The sequence below is a fragment of the Pristis pectinata genome, chromosome 13 (assembly GCF_009764475.1).
Source record: "Pristis pectinata isolate sPriPec2 chromosome 13, sPriPec2.1.pri, whole genome shotgun sequence".
Taxonomy (NCBI): Eukaryota; Metazoa; Chordata; class Chondrichthyes; order Rhinopristiformes; family Pristidae; genus Pristis; species Pristis pectinata.
The window spans coordinates 19758501-19783000 of record NC_067417.1 but is presented as its reverse complement, the minus strand read 5'-3'; the positions used below and the strand labels follow the sequence as shown (position 1 = coordinate 19783000).

Here is a 24500-nt window from a genome sequence, read left to right as displayed (position 1 = left end):
TTACTACACAATCTTTAATACATCATTGACCAGACAAAACCAAGAGCTGACCTTGTCCAACTTACAGTAAATTAATAACAACAAGCTCTTTATTTATAGCACAGAAGCTCTGCAACTATGAATGGCACTTCCTAATTTCAGAAAATTCAATCCCTAGGAAGAATCAGCTTTAAATTCAGTTTATGGTTTCACACTTTTCAAAAAGACAAATTTATTCAGTTCTCTCCACCTGATGCCCTCCACCACCCCTAAACCCCTTCCCCACTTTCCAGACCTCCTTCCTCAAAGAAATGAATTTCTACCACCGTGTAATGCTCCATCTAGTGGTTGGGCTGAGAATTGGAGGATCCCATCCACTGAGAGCATGTGTAATTTGGATTAACTAATTACACTTAGGATTCAGAATTCCTCTTTAACCAATGAACCACTTCATCCAAAGAAAATTCTAGCACTATCCCTAGCATTAAACTTTCAAATCTGTCAGTAGAATCAGCCAAATAAAATTATCTATACCAGAGGGTTATGATGAAAATCAACCCCTGCACGCAATATCACCATGACATCTGGTTTACAAGTTAAAGACTATCACTGCTGAAGAAAGCAGTAATGTTAAACAAAGCCTGCTCTGAGAAGCAGGTTCAAAGGCAATACAGCCTATTCCTGCTTCTCTTTCTTTTGTTTCAAAAGTGTCAGAAAAATGCAGCTTTGCCACATTGGTTATGATCTAGGAATGATCCTCCTCAAAAGGGCACAAGCTGATCTGTTACTGAGCCCAACAAGTTTGCTCTTTGGTTGTCTGATAAGAAGTCTAACAGCGACGGGGGACTAGGGTTGATACGCCTTCAGCTTTCCCATTTGGGAAGTCCCTATTCTCAAGACAGTTTGTGCTGGTTCAGAAGTCATTGAGCAATCACCATTGGGAGAAATCCACTTAATGCCACAGTGCTAAAGGACCCTAATCAATAGGCTGCACTGCTGCTACAATGCAAGCATGCTCCCTGCCACCTGAACCTTTGACTGTTCTAAGCCAACAGTATGATCACACCAGGATCCAAGTGGCCCACAAACTTTCTCTACAATAATAGTGTCCAGACTTGTTGTGCTTAAAGTGCTGGCTCCCTTCATATTAACTAGGGCACACTTTAATATATTTAAACTTAAATATAGCCAGTACTAAGAGAAGATTTTGGCATCAGTTTCAAGTATATTTTATGAGAGTTGTGATCACCCTGTCATCACACATCGAGTCTTGCTTTTGGCCATCTTCACTGATGTTGTAGAAATTTAATAAAGTGAGATTTTATGTATTGTTGGCCCTGCATTTACCTGCTGATTACAACACACATGTCTGCTATTTATTTGTTCTTGAGGTTACAGCCAAATTAGTTGATATATTTATAAATGTGAAAGACAACTAATGTACTATATCCGTGGTATATTTTCTTGTTGGCAACACAGTGGATGATTATTGAAGATAACCTTGAATTCAAAGTCCCTGTGCAGTAGTTTTTGACATTCATCATTTTCTGGCAGATTCTGAACACAACAGAATATCTTTTCACTTGGTAAGAGGCTTAGAATGCTTGAATCCTACAAAAAGAATAGCTTGCAAGGTAGGTTCCTTCCAAAGCAAGTGGCTGAAGGAAATGCTTGGAAATTTTTGACCAAAAAGAATATCAAACCATAAGCTACAACAGAGAGCTAAGTAAGAAATTGTGAACAGGAGATGGAGATAATCTGGGTCGTATAGAATGGAACTGTGAAAAAGCACCCTACAGTGATCACCACTCAAGAAGGGTGAAAGAGACAGTCCTAAATAGGCACTGTGAAGAACAGCAGAGAAAGAGATGAAGGCAAGTGACAATGTGGGATACCACCAACGCACCACAGACCAACAGGACTGAGGATATCCCCTAAAGAACTTGTATGCCATTTGAGTCAACGAAAAGGATGAAATAAATTAACAAATTAGTGGGAATCACAATGGAACAGTTGACTCAAAGCAGCATTGGACACTGCCTAAGAACAGATTTTCAAGCCTTATGAGTTTCCACCTAAGGAACAGGACATTCAGTTGAATTGGGCTTGCGATCTCCACAGGAGCTTTCTCCTACCTGTTATCATGTAATGCTGGACATATCCTTCTGTCCTTTTCCCACCATGTACTTATCTAATTTCCCCTTTAACACATCCACGTCACTGGCTTCAGCCATGGTTTGTGGTAGCAAGTTCCACATTCTTATCACTTTTTTGGAAAAGAAGTTTCATCTGGATTTGTTGTTGGATTTATTTGGGACTACCTCACAACTATGCAGCCTAATTTTGCTTTCTCTTACAAGTAAAAACATCACTTTTCACAACTATCCCTTCAAACCTTTTCATAACCATAAAGACATCAATCAGATCGTCTCCCAGTCTTTAGGAAAGAATCACATCTTTCCTTTGATACAATATAGAGATAATAACTGTGCACAATCCTTAAAATATGGTCTATTAGAAGTTCAATTCTGTCTTTAAATTCTACCCTCTCAAAATGAACCCAGAATTGTCTTTTTTATGGCCTTAAGGTGCTTCACTATTTTAAGTGATTTCTGTTTGTGTCATTAGATCCTTTTGAGATTCATTATCTGAATAATATGTGGCCTTCATTTCTTTTTACCAAAATAAACCACCTCACATTCAATTGTCATATGGCTGTATCATCCACATAAACATTGAATGCAAAGAGAGAAACAAAGCACAAAACAACTTTAGCAGCACACACCAAGTCTGCACTAGTTTTCACTTTTAAACCTTGGATTTGAATCTGCCACCTGTCACTAACACTTCCAAACCAACAGAATGAATGATGAAGCTAAGAAGCGCCTTTCAGCAGTTCATAAATTGAAGAGTTAAATGAATAATGAAATTCTGTTCTTCTGCAGCAAATGCCCATTGAAGGCATCCCGTATGAATTTGATAGAAAAAAGTCATGCTGAACTCTGCAGTGCTTATGTGAAATTGAAATTCCAAAGAAACAAACAGTCCAATATGCAAATTATAAGCAAAATGAAGCAATATTTTTCCCACACATTCTTTTTTACACACAACACATATAGGGATGCACATGCGTGAGAAACAAAGATGGGCTTTCCAAGCTTTCCAAGGCAGAGTAAGAAAAAATTGTGAAAAGGAAAGAGAACTAAAGAGACTAAACACAGGAAGATTCATTTGCTGGCATATTTTACCAGTGAAATATTTATAAATGGCAAGTTGTCTAGAAATCTAAAAAATTTGCAGTATTTCCAAACATTTAAGACACTAATATTACACGTTTTGTGAAAAGTATACAGTTTCTATCTGTATAGGTTTAATTCACTTGGTTTGTATAAAAGTTTCAAAAATTTGTTTTACTTTGTGTGGCTGAACTACTACTAAAGGAACAGTGAAAGATTTGTATGAGAGGGGAAGAGGTAGCTTCAGGCGAGGGCTATGACTATTAACATAACGTGGATCTTCTCACTCTTCCTCCCAATCTTCAATCAATATTTCTTGAGATATAAGAGCATGCACAAACGGAGTCTGTGGTTTAAAACATTTGTTCACGTTTTTGTGCCATCAAAAACTCAGAAGCCACAAATTTATTAGGAATAGGTTTTGACTTTTATTTCTACAGGTATGGAAAAGGGAAATCAAGCGATGAATTCTTGTGGCATCAAACAAGGATTGAGAAGGGACTAAATTATAACACAGATATACACAATCACCAGAGTAACTCTTCCCAAGTGGTTAATAAAAAATGTAAAGATAGGTTGGCATACTGAAAGGATTTCTCACAAGGCATTTTTCTGGTCAAGAACATTAGCTTTAACAGTTGTATACTCTCTTTAAATCAAAAATTGTCAAGAGCTCTTGCTATACTATTTTTATTCCATGGAATATGTATTCAGTTTTAGAACCACTATTTTCATTCCCATATTTGGATAAACCAGGATATGCTCACCACTTTAAATCTCAATAGTCATTTTTCTTTCACCCACTCATTAGAAACAATTGCTAAACGTTCCCTTAGCAACCAGCTGGTTACCAATGAACCTAACTACATTAACCTTGCAGTCATAGAAATGACAAAAGAAATTATGAGCCTTTTTGATTCACCAACTCATCACTTATATTCTTATTTTTTAACTTATTCTGTGTTACGCTGCAGCCTAATGATTTCTGTTGTATTGACTCTGTGACTTGAGTCATTTACTTGAACATGATTACAAGGCAATTATCATTTTAAAGGGCCCTAATGCCTATCTATTTTTTATCCCATTATAGCCTTCTATATCTGAGAGTTTGACTAAGATGGAAGGGGTTCAAATAAGGACAACCTCAAAGACACTGCCGATGTTCCCATCCATCCCTCCATCACAGTGTTGGAACACTTCACCAAAACAATCCATTCACTAAATACCTCTTTCTCACTCAAATTAATTGGAGATTGTTCCATTTGCCTGGATTTTGCTGTATTGAAAAAGCTTTGCTACTTGCTGTTGATTTTGAAGAAGCCAGTCCCTAAAACTTCAGAGGAATCTGTGCTATACTTTTCCTATTTCCAAAAGCCAAGTACAATCAGGCACCTTCTGTAGGCAACTGTGAAATCCAGCTACAACGTTATCGTCAAACTGGCTGTGTAGCCAGTCAAATTACAACAGACTGCATAACAGTAAAAAAAAACTCATTTTTTTAATCCAATTTTGTAACTATTTAACAAAAATCAAAATAGAGATTGGGACACTCAAATAATTGAGGAGAAGCTGAAATATGAAACACTAAAACAACTAATCTTATTATAGTCATAGACTCTATGATTCTACAGTCCTTTATTATCTTAAATTCATGGAATTTTGAAATTTTTTTGTGACAATTAGACCATATAAAATTAGCTTTTTTGGTATCAGTGAAGTAGTTCAACAGTATTTATGGCTTACTATGCTGTTAAATAAGACATCATTTAACATAGCTAAATATTTTTGATGGATTTTGCTGTGATAATTATGTGTAAAGGTAATAAAATGAATCAAATCTCCAATTCTGTCTTGATTGGCTTCGAAGGCTGCAAAAGAATATCATAGTCATCTTCTTCTCGATATCTGTATTCCATTGCATATTTATGAATGTCATAAGTTGCCGTTGGTTTTGCAGTTTAATGACAGCAGATGCTGATTTTGCTGCCACTACTCGATATACATTTCCAGCCTATATGTTTGCAGTTTACTTCCCAACCAGTAAGATCATTTAGAATAGTGTCTAAGTGAGCTTGTTGCATGGTTATGGATGGATGGAAGAGCACGTTGTGAGGAGGACACAAAGAGTCTGCAAAGGGATATAGATGGGTTAAGCAAGTGGACAAACATTTGGCTAGTGGAATATAATGTGGGAATAGTTGAGGTTATCCATTTTAGTAGGAAGAATACTAAACCGGACTACTGTTTAAATGGACAAAGTATGTTGCTGTTCAGAGGTATTTAGCCTTCCTCATTTTAAGCATTTCAGATTTAGTAGCTGGATTCAAATTTAGCTGAGACTATTAAGGAGTCCCTTCTCCAATGGTTCTTAGAGTGCACGATGTGTATGCATGAAATGATTTGGGGTAATTTCAATTCACTTCCTATTAAGCTGATCTATGAATAATTGCTCATTTCTTTCAGAGAAAACACTAGGAGAGAGATAGTAAGAACGCCAAAACCTGGACCAAGCTTATTGCTGGGGCAAAACTTAACGTTTTATTGAGCATCACTGTACACAAACTTCTTGACTCTTCAGTGTTGATATTGCTCATTGAGGACAGTATTCAGAAAAACAAAGCAAAGGAAGAAAAACCATGAATTGTGGCCCAGGGACATGAGAGATTAGAAATAGATGGGATTATCCTGTACCATTCTGGTTACCATATACATTTTTTTAATATTGGTGACCCTTAATGACCCTGCTGATCAAGGATTGGGATAAATGAATAAATCCAAATCTTCCTAGAATTTAAATGTTGAACACAGAAGTGCCAGAACCAACTGTAAAACTTGCTGTTTCTTAAAGTTTGACAACTGTAGCCTTAAACACTGCTTCAGGATAAGTTCCAAAGAATTGAGAATGACATTATAATAAAGGGCTACTGGTATTATACATCTCACAATGTAAGCATTCTAATTCATATGAGAATTAAACAGATGGTAAAAATTAGTTACAGTGATCAATTTTTAATTATTGTGAAGAAACGTGGGTTAAACAAGCCTGTGCAATAACACATTGGCACTAATCAAGTAAACTACTGCAGGCATCTACATTACAATGTAATTAACTCTTTGTATTCTAGCCAGCAAACAACAACAACATTTATTGCAGCAATTCAGAAAACCATTGGTAAACCACCCAAAAATGTTAATTATCATTTTAATAGAGTGTGTATGAGCAATAAATCACAGTACACAGGTTTAGAAAACCACACATGTATTAAACAGGTTTTAAAAATCTGCAATGAAAGCACTATGAATAAAGTTATTATAAAGTCAAAACATTTTAGTCTTTATTATAATTTGGATTATTTATCTTGTGACCATCTATATTACTGTATAATTTTTTATATTATGCCTAATTAAACCAAGGAGCACCTGAGCCCAATTTTGTAACCTCTTTTTGCTTTCTTTTTCCCCTAGTTTGGAACTCTGCCATCATTACCACAGGGGACCTGGAAACCCCACCAAGCAACATTTTCAAGAAGTCCTATTACCAAGAGATTCTTTCTAACAATACCACAGAAAATAAAACAAGGATCCAAATCCTACCACATGAGCTCAATGGCAGATGTCATGAGATTCAGTGCAATGCGTTAAAATATGCTCGGGCACTCTGATCTTTTTTAATCACTTTGCAGGAGATTACATTTAATGTATTATAATGTGCTCTGGCAGGAATCCAAGTCCAATATTCTTGTAAGAGCATGTTAATAATACAGGACTATGGCTCATTCTCCCCCTACTGAGAGCTACTGTAGCAAACGGGGGGAAAGTGCTGCGATTATCAGAGGGGAAAAATTTTAAAAACCTGTGAAAACTGGAAAGAAGCATAATTTTTGGGTTTCTATGAAAAGGAGTTGATGGGAAAGGGAGTCAAAATGGTGCAGTGAAGACGGGGCTGTGGTTCAAGTAGTGTTTTGGGTCATATTATTTTTTCCAATAAATTTATGTTAATTTTTTTTTAAACCTTAAGTCCTGGCAAACTTCTGTCCCAACCAACACTTCCAAAAATTGATCTTTAATTGCACTGATCTGCTGTAGTACATTGGAGCTTTTATTTTCTGTTCTTTATTAAATACAACATTAACGCCACAGTCACCAACCAAGGACAAATTTTAACTGTGCCTTGGTTAAAGTTTAAAAAAACAGCAAACAAACAGGAACTTGACTGATCGAACTGGGGGTATATGGCCAATTTGCAACTTCTTCTGAAATTTACCTTTTGGCAAAGAAAACAACTGATTATTAGGATAATGGCAGTAAATCACTGGGTGCATTATTCAAAATACTAGCACTACAATGCTAACTTGATTACAGTGAAGGGTGGAACTAAACTTATAGCTTAAGATATAGCTCAAAAGCCTTGCTCAGGCACACATAGCAAATATTTAAAACTTGAAAATATTCAAGCACTGCACAGCAGTTCCTTTTAAAATAACCCATCAATGGTTGGTAAACTTTCTACAACTGATTTCCAACCCAAGATTAGACTACAATAGTTTGTGCTTTGTGCCATATATTAGGACTATATATTACACCGTGATTGTGGCTCCGTGGTTGTAGCATTACAGCGCCAGACATTCAATTAGAGACCTTGACTTTGAATCCTAGCTTCTATGTATTTAACTGGTCCTCAGCCAATCCCTTTGATGGTACATAGTACTACCCTTTAGTACATAGTGCTCCATCCTGGGAGAAATTATAGAAATAATTTGTCAGGGTAATGTTTCAGCCTGAACTCTTTATCTCCAAATATCCAAGGTACAGAGAGCTGCCAGCTGCTTATGCTCTTCTTGCTCTGATGCACGCCACGTAGACCTACCGAGCAGTGAACAACTTAAGAGGCAAAAGGTGCTGAATCAGAAACCTAGAATCCATGTCATATAGTGCTGGAAATTGTTCATACAGACCAAATAGTTAGTCTTGGCTCAATAACAGTCTCTTCCTCTCTGATGGCATCAAGCTCAACTCATGAGACACAAACACCATGCTGACACCAACAAGCATGTGCTGCAGTATTAACGGTGACTAATTCTCTTCAGATATGATGCCAACCCAAGAGTCTTTTCTCTCAGCTAGATATAAGGGAATATCTTTGAGGGATAGCAATGTCGTCTAGTGTCCAAATTAACATTTATTCTTCAATAAAAAAAACATTATCGGGTCTTTATTTCATTGTGGAACCATGATGTTCTCACCTAGGTTGCTGCATATTTATGCATTAGAACAGTGACTTAATGTTGGAATTATTTCATTATTGGTGAAGTACTTTGGATAAAAGATTTTATATTATTAGGTTTCATAAATATTTATTGTAGGGATATTTCAGTGGATAACAGTCAACACTGGTACAAGAGCAAATGTCCAAGTTATTTGCATGGTCCAAGGCTTCATTCTGCATGAAATTATCTTGAAATTGTACAGTGTAACGTGGAGAATAATAAATACTTAAATATCTTTACTACTATCTTAGTATTTAGTAGCAAGTATACGCATATGTGTGAATTCTTGCTATAGATTACAGTTTTTAAAAATCTGTATATTGTCTCTCTCTACACCCACTGTAAAATTTTGATAAAATGTCTAGTTTGAGTGATAGTTACATCAGTAATTTCTCAAAAGTTACTAAGATCTACTTTAAACAGAAATTGAGGTAATGCTTGTAAGGCTACACGTATTGACCATTTCGCCTTGCCTTGATGATAATGGTAATTTTCTTTATAACTACATGGCATGCTTGGCCAATACAAAGGGAATCATGAGTCAACCATATAATATGTAATTTGAGTCACTTCAGGTGAGATGCAGTTGAAATGGCAGATTCACGTCCTGAAATTTCATTTTAAACAACCTAAAATGCAATGGTTGGCTCTCCCAAAAACCTCAACAAAGCTGATGGATTTTCAATTTGTTTGCTCATTTCTTACTTCCCAAAACATTTCTAGACTCTGTGTGTGTGTGTGTGTGTGTGTGTGTGTGTGTGTGTGTGTGTGTGTGTGTGTGTGTGTGTGTGTGTGTGTGTGTGTGTGTGTGTGTGTTGGGATAGGGAGAGTAGAAAAGATTGCTCCATTTTTAAAAAGTAACATTTCTTGTGTCAGAACTAGCCAGTTCTGGTGAAAGGTCATCAGCCTTTTATGTTGACTCACTGTACTCTCCATCTCACAGTTCAAACATTGTTCTCCCTTTTTGTTCTCCCTCCTCATTCATCTTCTCTACTTACACCCCTTCCAGCTCAGCTGCAATTAACAAGCCTTCCATAGCCTCTCTCACCTGACACCAACATCATGTGTCATTCAGTTTCCCTTGATGTACGCCCTATCACGGACATTCCATTTGCTCTATCCTCCCCTTCAATTTCTCTACAACTTAAAAGATGCTTGTTTTCTTACTTATTACAACACAGGAGACCATGCAACCCATCAGGTCTGTGCCAGCTCACAGTGAAGCAATCCAATCAGTTTCATTCCTCCTCTTTTTATTTCCTTATAACTCTGCAAATTATTCTCCTTCACATGCCCATCAACTACCCGTTAATTCTTTTCCCACTTAATTACACTAACGGGTAATTTGTAGAAACTAATTAAGCTACAGCATGCCTCTGGGATGTAGGAGGAAACTGGAACACTCAGTGGAAACGAACACAATCACAGGGAAAATGTACAAACTCCAAATAGGTTGCATCTGAAGGAAAGATGCTTAACTTCTATGTCACTCATTGTGCCACAGGATTCTAAAGTTTCCTTGTTCTGATGAAAGGTCATCAACTTGAAATATTAACTCTGTTTCTCTCTCTACAGTTGCTGCCTGACTGCTGAGTATGTCCAGCATTTTAATTTTTATTTATGTATTGGAGATTCCTGCTTCTCATTAATGACAAATACATTTATACAAGATACTATGCTAAGGATATTTTGGTAAATTTGCAATCCTGCAATTTTAAAATTTTAAGACTCTCCCACAGTTCAGAACAAGCCAAGTGTGTATCCGATCTCTGATATCCAGGATATGCTTGCAAAATTAGTTTTTTTTGGAGAAACATGGGCTCTTGTTCAATGCAGTTCCACTTTAAAAAAATTTAATGAAACAAAGGGATGCAGTGGATTTGGAGATGATATTCAAAATAATAATGATAATTTCAGTGAATACATGGGGAGAAAAAATCCTATTAGATGAACATTTTTCTTCTCTCATATTAGCTCACGGGGCAAATACAAATACGTTGCAATTTTCTCAGAAGATATTTTTCAAAATTCCTTAAAAGAACACCGACATAACAAGGAGGGTGATGCACATTAAGTGAAATTATACATTCACAGAAGGTAAGGTATGCTGTACTGAAACTTGCTGTAAGACTTTTTTTGCATATCCAGGGGGTTAAAATTATGAAAAGGTAAACGGAAGATATTGAGAATGGAACAGGCAGCAGTGGGCTTTCCAAGTTACTTTTTCTTTGAAAGCTCACACATGAGCATATGGAGGAATTTAAAATAGAGAGATATGTGGGAGGAAGGGGTTAGATAGTCTTAGGCGAGGTTTAAGGGTCGGCACAACATTGTGGGCCAAAGGGCCTGTGTTGTGCTGTACTGTTCTATGTTCTATGAGTGTTTTATTCAATGACAGGCCAACTCCAACCATTCTCTATTCTTCACAAATATTGTGGAATACTGAAGTGTAGGGATATACTTTCTCACTATTTTTCAAACACATATAAAAATTTTGTTGATCTTTTTTCAGTCAAACTTATGATATTCAAATGAAACAGCGATTATATAACTGGCAACAGCATTAGATTGCCATAGACTGAGTCCCGCTCACTGGTGAATGTACTTTCACCCAAGTAAAGCTGTTGAATGGCATCAATTACAGTCTTGTGCCATAAATTATTCAAACTCAAATTACATGGCATTGTAAAACTGGATTAGATCCTGTAGACCAGGTTCATCTCTGACTGTTAGGGCTGGGATTGTTTGCTCAAGGCTGCTATCTAAACAGGTCAAAATGACACAAAGATCTTTAATAGAATGGCTTCTAATTATTATAATGCACCAATAATCTTCTATTACCAACTCATTCCATATTTTATAGTTCCTATGCAGATGATACTTGTAAATATGAATTACTAACTTCCCCCCTCATTTTACTGTTTACTGGGGAACTCTCCTAACAAACTTAACAAGTGAACCGTGAAGGTTGATTTTTAAATAATAAACAAAATATAGCACCACCCAGTCTCATAACAAAATCAAATTTCACATTAAAATTAATGGGCAGCTTGTTGATAAAGGAAAGTCAGCCAAATACACTGGAGACATTCCAGGTGAAATTTTCAGTCAAATTACAAAAATTGGTTTCAACATTCTTTTTGATGCAACAGCTTTTGATGTCATCTTTAAAACATGGTAAACTTTTTTTTAAACCTTTGGTATTGTTCACTTTATGTACTGTCAGTCCACCTGGCAATATGTACACCAGGCCAATTTGCATTTAACTGTTAAACTGTATAATAGAGGTCATTGTATCCCTTTATAATGCAGACCTCGATTTACATCACAGCTATTTATTCAAAGACCATAAAATCTCATCTTTTTATGAGAAGTGTAATATTTCACTTCATTCTGAATTTATATTTATTAAAGTGCAAGCATGGACACGCTCCAGAACAGTTATCACAAGAAACTTTGGAAATTTGCTGAATTCAAGGACAAAGCCTATCAAACTGAATGATCATTTCTCAGTGGAACCAACACATCTAAATGTTTATACTCTCTATAATTTGTAAACATGAGCACTAGCTTGAAAAGCATTTCCTGAGCTACTGAAACAGATGTATTTATATATCAATAGTCATTAAGAATTAAGTGGAAAATACTTGAAATAATGAAGTTATTATCTGTTACCTAGTGCAGGTGCAAGTGCTGATACTGCATTTGTTGGGTCCAGTTGGAATCCACCCAGCATAAACTGTGTGTCAGTTGCATTTTCCAGCTTCAGGCCTGGGAGGTTCATGTTCTGGGCCAGGTAGTACTGGTAAAGCTCGGCCTCTGCAGGTGCCAGGTTGCTGAGGCCTAAGTGTCTGTTGTGCTGAATCTGGTTCATGTTCTGCTGGAGCAGCATCATGTTGTGCATGTGCTTCTCGCTGGTCATGTGAATGCGCAGGTTCCTGGCTACATTCGTTTCGTAGTCGCACACCTCGCACCGCCAAGTGGGTTTGGTTTTTGGTTTGGTGGGCGAGGAGGCCCCGCACGAGCTCATACTGGCAGCGGCAGCGGCCGCAGCCGCCACAGCTGCTCCAGCAGTGTGGCTAAAAACTTGGTCGCCTCCGCCGTTCTGTAAGTTCTGCATGTTATTGAGATGCTTGTCGGACTGCATATGAATACTGAGATTGCCTTTGGTTGTAGTGGAGTAGTTACATACCTCACATCGGAAAGGCTTGTAACCACATGTATAACTCTCGCCCCGGGCCAACCGAGGGTGAGGTTGCCCAGATTTGCAATACACACATGAGCCACCGGATTCTGGGTGCTTTTCCTTCATGTGGGCCTCCAGCGTCTGCTGGTACTTGTAGTGCCAGTTGCACTTTGGACACTTCAAGGTCTTGCACGAGTTCCGAGAATGCATCATGGTCATGTGCCCACCAAGGGACCGAGAGGAGCCCAGGACCGTGTCGCACTTCGGACACTCAACGGTGCTTCCGGATGAGCATTCCCCACCCCCCAGGTCGCAGGGAGTGCTGGTATGCTGGTGATGGGAGGCATAGTTTCCTTCCTCGCCATCGACAGGTTCATTTGGTTCAGGAGCTGTGGCACTGTCTTTATTGGCACTTTCATCTACAAAGTCCGTCCTATTACTCTCAGTATTACCGACACAGCTGTCGCCGCTTGCACTGTCGTTTGACAAGCTCACTGCATTCCTCCCATTTGCACCATCGAAAACAACAAAGGAAGAAGTAGAAGAAGAAGAGGTGCCCCTCGGAGAAGGGTTCAGCACATTAGGCATTAAAGGAGATTTAGAAATGCTTTGGTTTGAGAGAGTGAGTTCCTTGTTGCTACATGCATCACCCTCAGGGTCTTCCTGGGGCTCATCATCATCCTCATCTGACTCGTTTGGGAACAATTCTTTGCACTCCTCATCTTCCTCCGCTTGTTCAGCAGAGTCCGCCTTTTCCATGAGGCTACTGTCAGCACTAAACTCTCCACTGGCTTTTTTCTTCTCAATCTCCACCCCCAAATCCTTGCTCTCTGACGTTTTGGTAGGCCCGGAAGCAAGGTGGCCCAGAGGGACTGAGGTAATTGGGGTCTTTAGGGCTGAGCTCGTCAACCCTCCAAGATTCAACAGAGCACTTTGTGCCAGCGGGATTGAATGAGGCTGCTCAGCTGCACTCGTGTTACCTTCAGAGTCTTTTAATAAAGCCAAACCAGCCTGGACAGCCTCATCACCATCAACATGGATTCCACTGAAAGTACCGTAGAAGTTCTGACCAGGGCCAATGAGGTTAGCTGTGGAAACTAAAGGGTGTTGAAAGTTTTTGTTTTTTGGTTCCAGAAAGCTTATAAGAGGTTCCTTGTCTTTGCCTATCCCTTGGATGATAGCAGACACGTTCTTATTACTTAAGAGCTTGTGCTCCTCTTCACTAAGGGTCATTCGGTGGTCATGCACAGCATGCGTTACAAATGACCTCACATATCCAAAAGACAACTTGCACAAAAAACACATTAAAATCGGCTTTCGCTTGCCATAGAGCACGAAACTGTCAAACTTAGACAAGTCCACATTGTTAGGGACATCTTTGGATACACAAGAGTTTTTGGCAGAGCCATCACTGTTCAGGTAATCCTTGTTGCTTTTGTGTCGCACATCAAAAACACGGAAAGTGTGCAAGACAGGACTGATGCCTGTCAGTGCTGAGGTATTTGGGAATGCCTGGTCAGAACCAAACCACTTCCCAAAAGATGAGGCTATGTGAAAAGTGTTGATGATCTGTGGATAGACAGAGACGGATGCTGCGGAGGTGGACTCCCCTTGCTTATTCCCAGCATTGGACATTGAGTTCATGAACAATGCTGGGAGAACACTACTGCCACTGGGCCCTCCAGATTGGATACTTTGCATTAACTGGTTCACATTCTCTACGATGTAGGCAGAGCCATCTGGCTGATAGACAATCTCCCCAACCAGGTTCTCCACATCACTCTCCTCTGCCTCACTCATTTCACTGTCACTTTCCTCCTGGAGGAGCTGAGGGTGCGAGTTCGGGCAATGGTGTTCCATGTACTTTTGTAAACTTGAGAATGAGGATGAACACTCGTTGCAGCTGACCTCCTTTGTAGACAACGCGCTGTGTGGAACAACAGCCGCCGCAGCAGTCTCTGAGCTGCACTCGTCGAAGGGTGACCTTAGGTTCTCACACGGGATGCAGTTCTCTTGTGCAGACTCCATTGAACCAACTTTATCAGAGACCTGGGGGTTGGATTCAGTCCATTCCTGATGCTGGGAGGTGCTACACCCATCCTCTTGCCCAGTGATGGTAGGGGAGTCACAAGTTTCCATAGTGATGACTACATGAGCGTTTCATTGCATCCAGTCTGGCAGGGGCCTAAAAATTAAAACAAAACAGTAAGTAAGTGCTTTGCGTAAAGAAATAAACTCTTACATCTGACATTTCACTACTAAATACTTTATAACAAATTGGCCCTTAGAGTAGTATATTCCTTCTATATTTTTCCCAGAAAGAAAGCTGAGTGTCTACAAAATTAACACTCCATAAAATCTGAAAGTGTGAATCACTGTTGGCAATTCATGTAGACAAAGGCTCAACTATTCAGTATGAAATTTCTCTGCCCACTTTTTTAGCAGGGGTGTTAACTCCTTTCGAATAAATCACTCAGTGCTCGAGTTAGAAGACTAGTCAGCAAAATGTCATACGATTGTGTCAAATCCTCACCCACTAATGTTGCCTGTGATTTCCAAGCAAATAGGACTAGAATTATTGCTAAACTGTTTCATCATAGTACATCCAAAAATCAATAGAAACTCAACATACAGAACAAATAGTACAGCATAACCGCCAAACTCTGAGGAGCATTTATTATGGCACCAGGTCTTAGGTTTGAGAGGAGGAGGTGGGAAGGAAGAGACCCTGTGTGTTGCAGTCTGGCATGTGAACTTTTGTGTTTGTACATGCCATGTGTTAAATTGTTTTTACTCTGTGGATAGTACGGTAGCATAATGTTAAGTTACAGTTGGACTAATATTCAAAAGCCTGGACTATTGATCTACAGACACGAATCTGAAACCCACTATGGCATCTGGGGAAGTTAAATTCCAGCAAACAAATAAAATCTGTAATAATCTGTTAGTATGAAAATAATGGAATGTCTTAAAAACCCATTTGACTCATTAATGTCCTTCAGGGAAGTAAATCTGCCATCCTTACTTGGTCTGGCTTACATCTGACTTCAGATCCATCAATGTGTTGATTCTGAGCTGCCTCCTCACTTTAGGAACAATGAGGGATGGACAGTAAGTGTTGACATTGCCAGCAATGTCCATATCCTGTTTGTGATCAGTTGTTATTTCATTATCTTTGAATGGACAAAAATTTTTGGAAATTTTTTTGTAACGATTGAAAAGCAGAGAGGTTAAATGGTTTGTAACATGTTCCAGAAGCAAAAAACTGATACTAAACCAACAACATAGAGCATCTATTGATCCAACTCTCAGCAGAGAATAGTGATTTTTGCTTCAATATCATAGGGGAGGAAGGTTTAAAAATTCCAAATTTTCAACTTTACATGGTTTTCCTGGTAATTCCAGAGATTGCACAGCAACAGAATGCTTTTGTGCAACATGGTGAAAAATGATGAAATTGAGCTTTAGTGTCATTGAAAATGCTACAACCATTACTGATCAGCAATGGGCTGGGACTGCTGGGTTCTTCTTCACCAACTGACAGTGTGATGAACTAGTGAAGCAAACATTTACTTAACCCAAGTTCAATCAATATACTTTATTCATAAAATTTCCACTCTGGAAACCAATCCAGCAGGCAACTGGCTGAAGGCTAGATACATCTGTGGCATTCTGTGCACATCGCTCACCAAAATGAGATTATTTAAAAAAAACAACAAAAAGCAAGTATCACTAATGCAATTACCAATGTTTTTTTTACAGTCTAAAGTGGATTGTCTGTAGTTCTACCTTGCAACAGGACTGGAACAGTAATACTGTTTGCCCACAGTGCTTTACTTTGACTGACATCTGCTCAGTTACAAGTGCCTAAAATGTCACTAATTATAAATGAGATTTATAGTGCATGCATTCAATGCCATGTATGACATTGCAGCTTTCCATAGAAGGTGAATATTCTACAACAATCATTTAAATGAAGCCGCAGAAGATTTCAAAGGCATCAGCAATTTCTTTACTGTTGGAGTTGAATAATATTAACTCCTCTCGGCTGTAATAGGTGAACAAACTTGCAACAACATAGCATTTCTTATACATTCTGAATGTCTTAAAGTATTTTACAGCTAACGGATTGTGTTTGATGTGAAGTTTAATTTGGTAGACAGGTTCTACAGCCAATGGGATAAAGCAGGAAATATTCTATTTTGGCTGGTGTTATTTTATCAAGGACCTCTGAAGGACTCTCTTCTTCAAAAGAGCCAGAGGATCTTTCACGTTCTTCCAAACAGGCAGATATTGCCATAAAGAATTTTCAAAAGGTGGCATCTTTGACAACATGCACCAGTCCTGGACTGGAGGTGGCATCAATGAATCACAGAACTCAGAGTAGTAATGTATAGAAGGAGGCCACTAAGCCCATGGATTCTGTGCTGGCGCTCCTTAACAGCAATTCCCTTAGTCCTAATCCCTTCCCTTTCCCGTATGTTTCTCCCTCATGTATTTATCCATATTAGTAATAGAACTGTATCCACCCACCTCTTAGGCATTGCTAAGACCCTGGAATGTGAAAAAGATTTTCTGCTTGTTGTCAATCACCTTATACCTTTCGCCTGTTTTTTGAACCCTTAGCTTTCAGAAACCAATTCACTTTGATTTCTCTATTCAGACATTTATAACAAATCTCCTCTGAATCTCCTCTTCTGTCAGAAGGACAATCCTAAATTCTCCAGATTGTCGACCTATATATCTGTTATTTTTCATCCATGGAACCATTCCAGTAAATCTCTCATGTACCTTCTTCAAAGTCTTCTGTCCTTCCTGGTGAAAAGCCAAGAATTTGAAACAATATTCAAACTCCAATCCAACCAGTGATTTTCTACAGGTTTACCAGGAATAGCTCACTACCTTTATTTAAGAAGTCAAGGATTTCAAATCCTTTATCAATCAAGCTACCTTCACAGGTGTGTGCACAAACACATCCAGAGCTCTATTCTTGTACCTGTTGAGGCATTTAGTGCTTATTACCGCTTCTGATTCTTCTCACCAAAATGTATCATCTTATACTATTCTGAGCTGAATTTCATCTGCCAGGTACTTCATTGTTCTACAAGGCAGTTTGTACCCCTTTGAAATTTCCTTCACTACACTTACACATCTTGTGCTCTCTGTAAATTTCAAAAACCAAGTCATTAACATACATCAAGACCATAGCACTCCCAGGATTGAACCCTCTAGAATGCCAATCCAAATGGAAAAATAGCCATTCAATACAACACTGTTTTCCATTGATTGAGGGGTTTGTGTTTATGGTCCTACCACCTCTTTCATAGCATGAACTTCAGTTTTATCAACAAAAGCATTTAAATGTCTTTAAATATTTATGAAAGAGGGATTTTGAACAGCTGCAGGATGAGCACAAAGCAGGAAATATATGTCAATATCAGTAACATTTTCTTGGTTCAAGTGTTACTGAGGTTTACCATTCTGGAGTCAATATTTCAAGAACTCAAAACATTATTTTCATTTATTAAATCCATTTAGACCAATGAAAGGTCCCAGAAACAATGTGTATTCAATAAATAGTGTTTAGAGGAAGAGAAAGTGCCAGAGTAGAGTTTGTATGTAGGAAATCCTGTCTCATGAATTTGATTGTTTTTTTGAAGAGATGACCAAAAGGGTTTGTTTTTCATATTGGAGGCCTGTGATCAGTGGTGTGCTGCAGGGATCACTGGTGGGTCCACTGTTGTTTGTCATCTATATTAACAATTTAGATGAGAATGTAGTTGGCATGGTTAGTAGGTTTGCAGATGACACCAAAATTGGTGGTATAGTGGTGAGTAAAGAAGGTTATCTAAGATTACAACAGGATCTAGATCAGCTGGTAAAGTGGTACAAGGAATGGCAGATGGAATTTAACTCAGATAAGTGTGAAGTATTGTACTTTGGTAAATTAAACCAGGGCAGGACATACACAGTAAATGTCTGGGCCCTGGAGGGTGTTGTGGAACAGAGAAACCTAGGGGTACAAGTACATAGTTCCCCGAAAGTGGCAATACAGGTAGACAGGGTGGTGAAGGCGGCGTTTGGCACACTTGTCTTCATTGGGCAGGGCACTGAGTACAAGAGCTGGGACATCATGCTATTGGTGAGACCACACTCGGAGTACTGTGTACAGTTCTGGTTGCCAAGCTTTAAGCTGGAAAGCATGCAGAAAAAATTCACAAGGATGTTACCAGGTTTGGAAGGCTTGAGTTATAAGGAGAGACTGGATAGGCTGGGGCTTCTTCACCTGGAGTGTAGGAGGCTGAAAGGTGACCTTACAGAGATATATAAAATCATGAGGGTCATAGATAAAGTGAATAGGCTCAGTCTTTTTCCCAGGGGAGGGGAGCTTAAAACAGAGGGTATAGATTTAAGGTGAATGGGGAAAAATTCAAAGGGGCAAAAAAAAATCTTCTGGAGGATCAGAGTGTGGTGGGCATGTGGAACGAGCTGTCAGAGGAAGTGGTAGAGATGGGTACAATTACAATGTTTAAAAGACAGTTAGACAGCTTCATAGATATGAAAGGTTTAGAAAGACTAAATGCAGGCAAATGGGATTAGCTCAGGGCCAAAGGGCCTGTTTCCGTGTTGTATAACTAACTTTATGACTCTATGACTCCAGACTAGATTGCCCATCTCCAAGGTGAAGAATCTGTAATGTGGAACTTACTGAATCTTTCAAAGATAGATCTCTTCCTTCAGATGTGGTCCTAAGTTCTGTATTAAAAGTCCTGCCTCTCACCTCTGTAATTTACATTCATCTTTCAGCATGTTCAATGCTTACGAAACTAGAAACCTTGATGAACTCTGCGAACCTGTCATGCAGCAAGCCAGCACTATTACAAAGTCTGAACGGATTGACACACATGAATTGATTCTAAAATTCATGTAAACTCAAAAATTTTTGAAACTTCCATTTCTCCCTATCCAAAGAAAAATTTCACACTGTCCTAAATGTGACCTAAGTCCTTGTTGAAATTTAAATCCTACCAACATAATGGAGCTGGCATAATCACATATTAATATTATGAATTATTAAATTACATCCATTTCATGAAGTGTGAACAACATAAAATATTTCTTTCTTAAGACACTACATGCTAGCTGCATTTTAATGTTCCCCTGATGTTCACCAACTGTGAACGAAAAGGTTTTAAAGATTTTACTTGCTACCACACCGGCCATCTGAGAGTTAATAACCTTATTGAATAATCAATGCCATAAATGGTTCTCAATTTACAGGAAAACATGGTCTGCTAGGACAGCTATTGATAAACTGGCATGTCTTTGATCTTGCACTGGGATCCAGTTTACTGAAACTGAGTACGGCACTTCTGAGGTAGAATTGGCACAGTATTTTGCAGGGATTAACAAATCATACTCATCGCCCCTTCTTTTTCTCTGTTATCCTGTAACTTGTCCAAAATTGACAAACTTCCCCGGCAAGGAGATCTACTATTTTATTCAGGTTCATTATTCTTTCCCCACCAGTCCCACTTCTCTTCCTCTGAAAACATCAACTCCAGTTGAAGTATGGTTACAAATGCACTGTCCTGCCTTCAGTGCCATTTTTTTATTAACTAATGCAGATGATGAGTTTCATAGAATATTGAATGAAGTAGAGATACCACATATGTGACAAAATCTGTTCTCATCCTATATCCATATTTCCAGCAAACTGTCCACTGGTCATTGAGCAGAAGCAGAACATATGGAACACCCCTCCATGACTTAGAGCATTTTAAAGTAAAATTTAATATCTTTTTCAGCCAATTTAACCGAAATCAGCAGACACTTGAGATCTCCTAGGCCACCATTTAGCTTACCCACTGGCTTAACCAACTGAGCCAATGCGGGAAATTTGCAATGGCTCTAATCAGAAAACAAGAATTGTATAGGTGCAAGTTTCAATGTCACTGGAGGCAGGTGACACCCATAACAGGTCTGAAGAACAATTTCATCATAATTTCATCAAAAGAAAATGGTTCAGTTCAATGTGCAAAATTTGTTTTGCCCTAAAGTAAGTAACTTTATTTTAAAACTTCAATTTCTCCCCCAAAGCCTGTAAATCTCTTCAGTTATAGTGTGAAATATTAGTCAATTGTCATTGCAATGTTCATTAGACATACTTTACATTTCTACCAATGTTGCATTGTTCTTTTTTATTTTTACATTGTTCCAAGGGATATGGATGTGGCTGGCAATACTAGTATTTACTGTCCACCCCTAACTCCCCCTAGATCAAGGAGGCAGTTAAGAGTCAACTATATTAGTGAGTCTGGAACCCAACAGAGGCCAGACCAGGTATGGATGACACATGGTAAAAACCACATAGGTTTTTAGAACAATCTGAGAGTTTCATGCTTATCATTGCTGAGACTAACTTTGATTCCAGATTTATTTAATTACTTGAATTTAAACTTCCCAACTGTCATAATGAGATTCAAACTTGGTTCTTGGGATTAATGGACTAGAACTCTGGCTAATAACCCCATAATTTAACCACTGCACTGCCAGACCCCATGCACAATGACAGCATCCTAAAACCATGTCTTGCATCAACTGATAAGGATGAGTGCTGAATGTCACACTGTTCAGAGCTAATATTTCACAAACATTTCTGATAAAAGGTTCTTGCTCAAACTTCGTATCTCCGATATGGATGTTCCAATGTGGTCCAAATCACTATCTTTATTTGTTCACTGAATTCCATGCTCCTACACATTTCTACCAAGTTTCTCCCTCTTTCAAAATCCGCTCAATATCCCTGTGTTGCCCATGTTGCTAGATCTATGCAGCTCTAGATTGGGTTATGAAGAGGATAAGAGAAAGAGAAATAAGGAAAGATTGGGAAATGATGGGGGGGGGGGGGTAGAGAGAGAGAGAGAGAGAGAGAGAGAGAGAGAGAGAGAGAGAGAGAGAGAGAGAGAGAAAGAGAGAGAGAGAGAGAGAGAGAGAGAGAGAGAGAGAGAGAGAGAGAGATGACAAATCTCCCTATAAATCAACATTCTCTTTCAGGCTAAGTGATATGGGAACTCATCAAGAGAAAATCAAGAGAGATGAAGCTTCCTGTCCTGTTCTGTTCTGTTGAAGCAGTATGTGTAAGTGTGCTCATACTCTTCTTCCAAGCTACTGTTTGAATGGATTTTGATTCCAGTTCCGCCTGCTGGATACCACTGGTGTGAAGTGGTTACAGAGTCTTCAGTGTGAATTCATCAGAAAGCACATCTTGACAGCATTCTCTGATTAAAGTTCGGCAAGAGAAGAGAAAGGCTGCCAAACCCTATCCTGGGCGAAGTGACAACTTTCACACAGTGGAAAAATGAGTGAAGGCACAAATAGCACAAGTGGAGAAAATAAAATTATATAAGTGTAACATTTCAGTCTACTTTGACTGCATTAAGGGAAACAACACAAACTATAAACCATTTTATGAAATGGCATTGATTCTGGAATGACAAGCTCCAAGTTGTCGGAAATCTCTGATGGACGACAGCTGACTTAGGACAGCCAAGAAGTAATGTTCATGATCTGCTACAAGTCCAGGATGGTCTGCCAGGTAACTATCTTTTCATATATGATCTTGCCCCATCTAGGAGGCATCTTGTTCAAACATCTATTTGCTGATATTTGCAATGAAGGATTCAACAGCAAAAGTGCAAACTGATAAAAACAAATAACATTGTGAATTCAGCTCTTATTTGTTTGTGAGAATACCAATGCTGGCAGATAATGTCCAGAGGATAAAGAGGTGACAGTAACGCATGAAGACTGATAAGAAATGCAAATCAAAATTACCATATCTGATAGCACTATCCTGTCACCCCAGCATGATATCTAGTTTTCATGTAGTATGATTTATCCTAATTACCTTCTCCATAATACTGATTCCCAGTGATGGAGGATTCGCTTCTCAAGGCAAGGATGAGATCTCATATGTTAATCAGTGCTTGCCAACTATTCCAGCTGACAGCACTTGGAAGCAGATGAAGATTACTAAAATACAATGCAAGGAAGCCTGAAAACCATTAAGATCAAACTGTCTGGTGTTGCTGGGTTCCAGGCATATTCCAGTTAAACTAGGCTTTCAAGGGGACAGTTCTGAAGGTTCAAGACAATGCTTTTGGATGGGAGAAACTCATTTTTAAGAGTTTGAGGTGCCTATTTACTTTCATTGTCATCACCATTCTACATAAAGGAAATTTTTCTGAGGGGACAGAAAGGGGCCTCCTTCTGCAGTGAACAAAATTAAGGAATTTCCAAACTCCTCCCCTCCACCCCCCCCCCCAACTTCCCACCCCAGCCCAACTACCTCACCTTCCACAAGATCAAATTACAACCCCTCAGCTCCTTCAACTGCAATAGCACAACAGCCGTGGAAATGCCAACTGACTGTTCTCAGAATTCATGTTAACAGCTTTGGTAAATTATAATCTTTTTTTACCCAATTTCAGAGCTTTCTGCTTATTTGTACTCCATGCTGTGGGTTGTTTACAATGTGCTGATGTAATGCTGATTCAGCAGTTGACCTATATGTAAACCACTGTATCCTAATGATGTAATACTGTAATAAGCTACACTGACAGCTCGAAATTTTGTCTTGCTTCCTTAAAGCTGTATCAATCCTCCTGCAAAGTCCAACTTCTCAACAGAATAGGAAAAGCTTTAGGCAGTGGCCTATGCAAATAATGATAGGGTAACTTTAGGGTTTATTGAAGTGAAATGCAAATACTTCACCACAGAGGATTAAGGGAGGTGACTGCACACATAAAATTATTTGTGCTTTGGTTTGAATCTGGGTCCAACTTCAGCTCAACCTCAGTCAAGTGTTTGCTTTGTCCAAACGCATAATGATGCAAAGCCATTTGTAACCCAATATATTAATATTTTTTTACATTTTACATGGTTAATGGGACAAGTTTCTTTTTTTAATGAAGATCTGGAGCCAACATGTTTTTTTTCATGCTGAAGGATTCAATTAAGAAAATTGCAAGGTTTGACAATTTTAACAATGAGAAACTTTCACTTTAGAGTCATGAAGCCATACAGCACAGAAATGGGCCCTTTGTCCCATCCTAGCCATACCAACCATTGAGTGCCCATCTATACTAGTCCCATTTACCAGAAATTGGTCTGTAGCCTTTTATGCCTCAGAGATTCAGATTATATTCTATAAATGAATTTTGCATGTTTCTGAGAATACTATGAATAGACACACTCGATCCAGTTCAATAAACTTCTGATTGTGCCATATAACAGCATCAGAATTCTCAATTTCTAAATATTTCATGACTAAAAATTGATACATGCTTCAAAGGTAGATGTGAAAGTTATTCAAAATCTTTATAAAGGTGAAGCCACAATAATAGTGAAGGACATTGACATGGTTGGTCTATAAGAGGCACTTCAAATGTGTGAACATGTGAGCACATGCATGCAGAGACAGAATTTTCTCAGATTTGTGTGCCTTACTTACACTTTTGTGATGTCACGCCATAGTAGAACTCCAGGGTAAGGATTCTTCCAGTCAATATGTGTAGTGACATTGTAAATGTGTTTGTGAAGATTTCCTCCATTTGGCCTCTCTCACAGATGCAAACACACATTCTAAAAGGATGTGTTTACAATTTCATTGCACAAGGTGACCACAGGAATTCTTACCCATCCAAGTTTGACAATCTAGAGTCTGTAAGTGGTGTGGATTTGAAGGGAGAGGGGCTGAGTTTATTCCTTCCTCCTCTGACTCTGCTATACACCAGGGGGAAAAAGTGATTTCAATATATGTGTACATAA

At 38.6% G+C, this 24500-nt stretch overlaps 1 protein-coding gene across 1 annotated transcript in view; it reads right to left on the bottom strand.

Annotated features, from left to right (window-relative positions):
- The window catches only part of zfhx3b (zinc finger homeobox 3b), a 375747-nt gene that overhangs the window by 254451 nt on the left and 96796 nt on the right, over positions 1 to 24500 (bottom strand). Inside the window, exon 2 of the mRNA XM_052028144.1 lies at positions 12158 to 14853. Coding sequence (XP_051884104.1) covers positions 12158 to 14807 — 2650 coding nt within the window. The 5' untranslated portion in view covers positions 14808 to 14853. The remainder of the gene's footprint in view (positions 1 to 12157; positions 14854 to 24500) is intronic.